The 8,912-nt window shown below is 45.8% G+C and overlaps 1 protein-coding gene across 1 annotated transcript in view; it reads left to right on the top strand.

Annotated features, from left to right (window-relative positions):
* CSUI_002255 (cation channel family protein) overlaps positions 1–8,081 on the top strand; it is a 27,145-nt gene extending 19,064 nt beyond the window's left edge. Inside the window, exons 8-11 of the mRNA XM_068062457.1 lie at positions 626–733; positions 1,643–3,792; positions 4,532–4,607; positions 5,309–8,081. Of these exons, the coding sequence (XP_067925566.1) occupies positions 626–733; positions 1,643–3,792; positions 4,532–4,607; positions 5,309–5,838 (2,864 nt within the window). The 3' untranslated portion in view covers positions 5,839–8,081. The remainder of the gene's footprint in view (positions 1–625; positions 734–1,642; positions 3,793–4,531; positions 4,608–5,308) is intronic.
* Positions 8,082–8,912: the final 831 nt, after the last annotated feature.

Here is an 8,912-nt window from a genome sequence, read left to right as displayed (position 1 = left end):
GTATTGAAGCTGCTTCTGCTGTTGTACAGGGGGTGGATTGGAAGGGGGAGGGGATGCTAACCAACTACTCTTTACTCCTGCTCTTTCATTATTCATTCATCCCTCTCCTTTTCCTCCTCTTCTTCCTTTTTCTCCTCCCCCCGTCATTCGATGCATTAATTATCAAACACTATCAACAATCNNTGTCTCCAATCTATCTATCTATCTCTCTTTAGAGTATCTATCTTCAATCTACCTTCAATCTATCTATCTATCTGTCTATATACGATGACACGCGTGTTCCCTTTCTCACTCTGTTTCTTTTCTTCTTTGTAGTCTTCCGTTCCTTTTCCGTCACTTCTTTCTTCTTGCTGGTGATCCAACACTGCAGAGGGAGATTTCTGTTGCTCTTCTTTATCTGTCATTTTCAACCCTCTTAATTCTTCTTTCACACATAACTCCATTCTCTTCTTCTTTCCGTATTTCTCCCCGTTTCCTTTTCATCTTTCCCTACCATTCTACATCATACAAAGACAGATATCTGCCTATCTCCTCTTTCTTTTTTTCTCCCTCTCTTTCTGTCTTTCTTCTCTAGTGTCTCTCTTTTGTGATGACGTGGTCTTCTTGTTTTGCTTGTTCTTTCTAGGCTGGAATGGAGTTGCAAATGCTACTGCAGAGAAACATCCCTTCAGCCGTATTTTCTTCGTCTGTTTCATTTGCTTCACGACGCTCACCCTTCTCAATATTGTCACAGGTAGGAAGAAAAAGATCAAGAAGAAGAGCAAGAGAGAAGTTCTGAGGTATCTTCATGGGTAGTATGTTGTAGGTGGAGTAGCCCTAGGAGTATGAGAGAGAAGATCTTTATAGAGATGAGAGAGATAATGAGTAACACGCGAGAAGAAGAAGAAGAGGGGAGGGAGGAGGAAGAGGGTATGGGGTGTTGCTAGATAGATGATAGATTAGTCTACTGGAGCCTGAGTTAGGTCGTTCATTCGTTAGTCATCTGGGGATCTCCTTTTTCGTCCACTATTAGTCTTCTCATCGGCCTTATGATTTAGTCTCTTTCTCTGGCATGGGAGACCGTTACTCATTATTCTTTCTTTCTTTGATAAAGCAATATAATCGATATACATCATCTCCTTAAGGCACCTGCCTACCTTTCATAGGAGCACTCTTCAATCATAGAAGTCCTTCGCCGCATACTCTTCCAGTCGAGCTATTGACAAAGTTGGGGTGTTTCATCTCGTTTCGTGTAGACACTCCAGCTTGCTTCTTTCATTCCTTATTATGTCTCTTTCGGTTTCTTTATTAGTCCATGTGTGTGTATCAATCTGTCGATCTAGTGTTGTCTCTTTGAAGTATTCTGTAGAGGTTGCTGGTGGAAGTGTTGGAAAATGCGAAGGACTTGTGGCTCAAGGCATTCTGTGTCTACTTCTTCGTGTAGATAGATAGATCGATTTCGAGTGTACATACACCTATCAAACTGTTGATTGCTGTGTCGTTAATTTAGTCTTCCAACGATGCCATTTCACGCCTTGAAAAAGTCGCCAGTTTCTTCGTGAAAGGTCGATCAAGCATTCTTTTTTGCTGCCTTTTCTCTATCTTTCATCATTTACCATTCTTTCTTTCTGTTTCTTCTCTTTGTTTCGCTGTGTGTGTGTAGGTATTATTTTAGACGCCTATGTAGACATGTCGAGTCGCTTAGCAGCAGAGGCGAGTTATCATGAACACTTAGAGAAGGATGCGAGGAATGAAGATATCTTGACCAAGGCCTTTCAACAGACAGATTTCCTATTCTCACTTCCAGCAAGTTCCATAGCTGTGAGCGGGGGAAGTTCAAGATGTCTTTCTTCTTCGTCGTCTTCTTCGGCTTATTCTCATCATTGTCGGCATGCGTCTTCCTCTTCCCGACATCAGCACCAGCATCCGGGTCCTCAGCATTCTCACCCACTGTATTTTCAGTATCCTTCTTATCAGTTAAAGAGTTTCTCATGTACTACGGACGAAGAGACGCCTTGTCCACATGGAAGTTCTACGAAGCTCCCTCCATGCGTCCTTCCCTCTTCCTCCTCCTCCTCCTTTCCTCAACAGACTTTGTGTCACTGTCGTCATCACCTTCATTCTCCGAGAAAGAAAGGTCTCTGTCCCGCTCAGGCTCTAGCAGACTGCTCTGCATGCGCGTCCTCTGTGGCGACTACCGGATGCCCTTCTTCTTCTTCATGTCATCACGGTTCGCCGAATCCAAACACAACGCCAGGAGAGACGCGAGAGACTAGCAGTAGTAGTAGCAGTAGTAGTAGTAATCATTTATCTTCACCTCAGCAACAAGGCCATGGTGGTACTAGTCATACAGGAGTGTCTACGTGTTGTTCTTGCTACTACGACTACTACAACTATTGTTTGCGTCAACAGGAGGCGTGGAGGCATCATCATGGGGGCTCCTTAGGAGGTGGAGGAGGAGCAGTCTGTGGCACAGCATTATCGACTCTCCAGCAAGAAAGAAGTTGTCATGTGTATTCCGATTCCGATCGAGATATCCTAATAGGGAATAACTGTCGGGGTGGGGTATGTCCAGCTTGTATCTCCTCGTCATCATCTCAGAGAGGAATGAGGATGTGTAGACCCTCCGCTTCTTCCTCTTCTTCTTCACCACCGCCACCACCGACTACCCAGAATGCATGCAACAGTAGCTCTTCTTCTTCCTCTTCTTCTCCTTTGCTGTTTGGGGCACCGAAGCTTGAGAGAAAGATGACAGGGTTAACAAGCGAGTGTTCCACGACAGCTCCACGGGCGACAACGGAATGCCCGAACGAAGGAAGTGGAACAGCCCCGGGGGGTGGAGGGAGAAGTACAAGCAGGAAGAAGAAGGAGACAGCAGGTGCTCTATTTCTATCCGACGCGGGTGCGTGTTCTTCTTCATCGTCGTCATCTTCTTCGGTGAAGGGGGGGGAAGGAGAAGAAGAAGACGACGTTGAAGAAGGAGGACGGGGAGGTGGTCATCCTGTGTATGGCGACGAATGTGAGATGAAAGAGAAGGAGAAGAATCTTCCTACACATCTCGGGGGTGCCAGTAGCCATCATGGAGGAGGAAAGAGTGGCTTGAAGAATGAAAGAAAGACGATGAGAAAGAAAAAGTTGCTCCTAAAAGGAGGAGGAGGAGATCATAAGAACAAGAAAGATACCATAGATGTCGACTGGGATAGAGAAGAAGATGACCTTGAAGAAAGTGGAGTTGTGAGAGATGAAGGAGAAGATGATGAAGATGAAGATGATCATCGCCGGCTTGGAAGAATGAGATTCTTCCACAGAAAAAGATCGAGTCGTCTTAGTCTTAGAGGAGGTCCAGGAGGGGGTAGAGGAGGCTCATCGTCATTGTGTTCTTCTTGTGGGGCTTCCTGTCTCTTCTCAAACTTCGTATGGGGGAAAAAGAAGTCTCAGGGGGAGGGGTGTCGAGGGAGACAACAGCAGCAGCAGCACCACCACCATCTTCTTCTTCATCCCCACCACCACCAAGTGCATGCGCTTCCCCATTCACCAGGAGCTCCTGAGGCAGGAGGAGGTCATGAGGGGATCGACGAGAGAAAGAATGGAGGAAGACATCTTGGTCGTAGTAAAGATTTGTCAACGAAAGGCGAGGAGAATCTTCAAGATGAGGGAAATCATCATGATCAGCATCACCATTGTCATCTTCAGCCGCATGGACAAGAAGAAGAAGAGACACCAGAAAAATTGAAAGAAATCGCGTGTCTCAATCTCTCTCATTTACACCCTCTCGATATTCTACAACACCCTGCTGTCCTTGATGCTCTAGAGGTATGTCTCCTTTCTCTTCTCTTCTCTCCCACTTCTCTGTCTCGACCCTTCTTCTTTCTCTCTGGAAAGGCTGAGGAATGCTGTCTCTCTCTCTTTCTGTCTATCTGAGATTCTCTATCAATACGTGTCTCGGGATCTATCCATCTACCTACGGTGTCGGGAAGGAGGTTGATGAAAAAGAAAATGGAGGTAGAAGAGGCATGACGAGCTGCTGGGACACTTTCCATTGCACTTCTCTTTAGAGTAGTCAAGTAAGGGGAGACAAGCTCGTGACATTTTTCATCTATTCTCAACACGGACGTCTTTCGGATCGGTTCCCCTTTCGATTACGCTCTCTCGTTCTTCAAGGTCACTTGCAGACTTTCGCTCTGTTCTTCATCACATATGCACAGAAAGCTATCATACATACATCGATACATACATGCATACATACATCTCGGCGAGGATGGTGAATATGCTAGTACAGAGAAAAAATCTAAGACCGGTGTTACGGTGTGTATGCATGCGTGCATCTCCATAAAGACGGGTGTGCTAGACCTTGCAAGGTCTAGCAAAGAAGAGTCGATTTGGCGAATTGACGTCTTCTCTCAGGTTTTCTCCTCTCCTTAGTTAGAATGGCGTCCGTCTATCTTTTCTTTTCATGCCTTCTTCACCTATTTCTAGGTACATGCGAGTATTCTTTGCTAAGAATTCCATCTCTCTTTCTTTGTCTGTCTGTTGACCTCTCATATGCCTGTAGAAAGCAGATATCCCTCTCTTTCAAGCTTTCGATGTTCTCAACCTGTACTACACACGTGGTGTCGAGTTCATCACGGGTAGGTGCGACCTCTCTTTCTTTCTTCTTCTTCTTCCTCTTAAGGCGATTTCTCCTTCCTCTTTGTTCTCTTCGAAAAAGGAAGGTGTTTCTCTCTAAGTCGTTTCTTCCTTCACGTAATGTTGTATTACAGTGATTGATGTGTGTTGCTGTCCTTTCTTCTTCAGTGTGGTCTCCTATGGCAGTTCTTTTCCTACACACACATCTCAATAAGTTCCTTTGTCAGAGAAAGTCTTACTTTTAGCTAAGGTCAAGAAAAGGATCTCCTGACGTGTATCAGTAGGAGAAAAACGTTCGATTCTTGAAGATAAAGAAAAAGAAAAAGATAAACAAAATGAGTTCCCTGATGACGTTCGTCTTCGATTCCATCCATGATAGTCAAATGTTGATGAATGAAGATTGGGGGAAACCACCAAACTTCATTCAGGTATCTCAGCCACCGTCTCTAGTGTACATACACCTCATCACTATACTTACCTCATCATAGAGTCATGGTGGACGGGGGTTTTTCACCTCCGTTTCTTTCCAACTGATACGTCCGTTCTTTTTCATGTCTATCCATCCAGCTAGACGTCGGAGACGTTTCTTTCCTTTCTATCGCAAAGGTTCAAGAAGACCTTTCTGACTCCCCCCTTTCTTCTTTTTCCTTTCTTGTCTTTCTGTTTGCCTGTTGTCGTTCTGTTTTGCTTCCCCTTTCAACAGTGAAGGAGTTTGCCGAGTCATGTAATCGAGTGTGCGGGTCATCGACAGGTCGCCAGCTTCTCCAGATGCAGATAGATCTTCATCAGAAACTATCGCGTATGGAGAAACGCGTACGTCGCTTAGCTAGGAATTTCCATGATCATCAGCAGGTTCTTCTTTTTCTTCTTCAACAGCATCAGACCTATCCCTACCATCACCACCATCATTCATCTCCGTCCTCTTCTTCCTTTCCTCTTTCAGCGCCGTCCAAAGCATCTTCCCCTCATCTTCTCCCATCTGTGCATCAGCCTTCTCTTGTTGCTTCTCTTCATGATCATACCAACACAAATCCTCTTCTTTCTTCTTCGTCTGCGTCTTGTGCCGGTACAGGAGGAGGAGGAGGGGGAGGATCAGGTGGGGGGATCTTAAGACGTTCTGCGACAGCGGCAAGTCTTACAGCTGCTGCTCCTCCTCCTCCTGGTGGTGGTGGGGCCTCCGCTCAGGGCGGATCTTCACAGCAGCAGCAGCAGCATGTCTCTCATGTGTTGTGAGAAAGAAGACGGCGGGAAAGACAAGAAGAAGAACAAGAAGAAAAGGAGACAGAGAATGAGGAGACACGAGAAAGATACAGCCAGGGGTGTTCGGTTCGAAGGAGGAGAGAGGACGTGGGAAGAGGAGTCGATCTTCTTCTTCTTCATACAAGGGAGGAAACGTACGGCCCATGACTTCATCTTTCTTTTCTCTTCTTGTGCGAGGTTTACGCCGACACACACTGCATGCATTCAAAAGAAGAGCAAACTCTCTTTCAAGACGTCCTTCTCTATATATGTGCTTGCTCTTCCACCAGGCCTATGTTTACCTAGGTGGAATGATGGTCGAGTATCGATGTGAGACGCCCATGTAGAAAGAACACAGTTGTTTCTTTTCTCTACCTCTGTCATACTGTCTTTCGTTTCACAGCGTTGTAAGAAAGAGACGTTTTAATTGAGGGAGAAAGAAAGAAAGACTTTCCTCCGCACTTCCCTTTGACAGAAAGAAAGTGCAAAGGGAGGGCACCGAGACTGTGCTGGTGGTCTCGATAGATCGATTCATTGGTCAGTCGATGCTCGGAGACTACAGATCGATCATCTTGATACTTCTCTTCGTTTCTTTCATCCTCTTCTCTTCGTGTCTTTCATCTTCTTCTCTTCCTTCTTTTTTTCTCCTCTTCGTGCTTCTTTCCTTTTGCTTTATATCTGTCAACAGAGGAGAGACGATGCGGCGCTGCATGCATGCATGCACGTGCGCACGCATTTCCCCCTCGTATTTAGGTTGCTTGTTTTATCGGCCCTCCTAGCGGTGAAGAACCCTTTAGTTACCGCCAGGCTCCCCTATACATTCTTCAGAAGACCTTTTGAAGTAAAACAAGAAAGACCTCATATATTTTGCATCATTATCTTCATAGATTTTGACGTGATGGTGTTCGTGCTGCCGGCCAGAGACACTCGGTCTCCTAGAGGAGAAGAGAGGAAAGAGGAAGAGTTTCAGACTGTCTTTCTATGGTCTCCTTCGTGACGGTGATGTATTTCAACGATAGACGACTTTCAATCGTGAGAAAGAACAGATGAAAGAAATAGAGAGGAGGGGTGACGGACGGGTCTCTGTGTCTGCTGCTGTACTGAAGAGAAAGAAACAACGATAGAGAAGGTGGAGAAACAAACAAAGCAAGACTTTCTTGGCAAGTACCCTTTCCGGTTCTTCCCTCTCTTTTTACACGTAGGAAAGTTTATGTACTATCTGCATAACTGTCTAGGTCTCTCTCTATGTGTAGATTTGAAGAGAGAGTAAGAGAGAGAGCGGCAGATGGACGTTAGTTGTATCATACAAAGGAAGGATTTAGAGCGCCGCGGGGGGATTGATCTTCTGCATGCTGCATCGCCTATCATCTTCGGGTTTCGTTTTCGTCTATGGATTCTTTTCTCTTTCTTTTCTTCTGATGACTCGCTCCACCCGGTCGTAGGTGTAGGAGTCGAGGATGCTTCTTCTTCGTCTTTCAAAGAAGAGACAAGAATTAGGAATCAAGGTATTCACCGACTCTTTGTTAACAGGGGATGGTATCTCCGGTGGTTGTTTTGGGACAGGCGCTGATATGAGAGGGAGGCGTGCTGCATGCATCTAGTATTTTGGTGTAGGTTTGCGCATGCAGATAGGAAGAAACACGTTCTGGAAAGAAGAGGAGACAAAAGGAGAACCGGACAGGAGGAGAGACGATTATTTTATTATCAGCCTGCGTCTCTGTCTCTTCGGAAGACAGGGAACAAAGGGAGAATGCGAGTCAGTATTGACTTGTTTGTTTAATTCAGTTAAAGAAGAGGATTCGTTGGGTCTCTTTCTTTTCTTCGTTATCTAGGTGGATGATGTATACACAGATTGATGAGAGGTGTATGTACAGTTTGGAGGGTGTGCAGTGAAGGAAGGATAGCATGCTTGTGGTTGTGCTCAGTTCAGAGTTCAGATAAGAAGGTGTATGTAGACTGGATTCTCCATTCAGCTAGCTAGCTAGCTGAGGCAGGGATGCATGCATGCCTCAGCTAGCTGTTTGTGTGTTTGTCTCTCATGTGTGTCTCTGCATATGAAACAATGGTGTCCATGGTGGTCAACAATAGCAGCAACAGTTTGGAGACACGAACAGTAAGAAGAAGAGGGGCGTTTTTTTCATCGTGAAGAAGAGGATGATGATATTCTTATGAATCATCCGAAAAGATTTTTCCTGTTTTCGTTGCCCGTCTGGATGACGTTGATGGTGGGTGGGGGGCGTAGCTTGGACTGCGGTGGTTCAAAGACAAGGACTTTTTTTCTTTTCTTGTAGTGATGTGATCGTTCAAGAGGTAAACCAGTTCAAGAGTGGAGGAAGAAGAAATTGAAGGTGATGCAGGGCCTCATCATGTTGTTCTTTGTACAGAATCACAGCTCCCCGGAGGGTCTGTTGTAGTAGTAGTAGTAGTAGTCGGACTGCGGTAGAGGAGTAGGAAGACAGAAAGGGTATAGATAGATATGTAGACACAAATTGATACATAGTTGGAAACGAACGAAAATGAAGACATTGTGTACTTCACTGTGGTCGTCGTTGTCACGATAGAAGCGAGGACTAGATGGTTGCACAGACAGACACAAATCTTTTGATGTCTTCACTCATAAAAAAAGACAGTGTGGGGCTGTTCTCTTCCAAAGAATACCGTTTCACAAGAAGACGCGACGCATGGACAGCGAGGAGGAAATTGCTGTGCGTGGAAAGATCCGGTCACGACGCGCTGGCGTTGGGAATCTGTGCTGAATACACACGACACACCGTCTTACGCAGGGAAGCTGAAAGGTATCGCGAGTTCTACATCTTCTACGGTGTAACAGTTGGACCTCCGTGCACAAAGTAACGGAGGTACGAAGAGCTCCTCAACGTTCAACAGGATTGTCAGCAACCGTGATTCGCTCGGAGGCCGTCGGCGCTTCTAAGGGAGACACGTGATGTTCACCCGTGCAACTACCCAAGAGCGCCTCCAGTAGCCAGGTTCGCCCGCGATAGGAACCCTCCTCCCTCTTCTATGATTAGAATCACTAGTGCTCCCTATCTCTCTGCAACCGCAGCAGT

Source organism: Cystoisospora suis (genome assembly GCF_002600585.1).
Source record: "Cystoisospora suis strain Wien I chromosome Unknown contig_942, whole genome shotgun sequence".
In the NCBI taxonomy this organism is placed as follows: domain Eukaryota; phylum Apicomplexa; class Conoidasida; order Eucoccidiorida; family Sarcocystidae; genus Cystoisospora; species Cystoisospora suis.
This window is presented reverse-complemented; position numbering and strand designations above follow the sequence as displayed.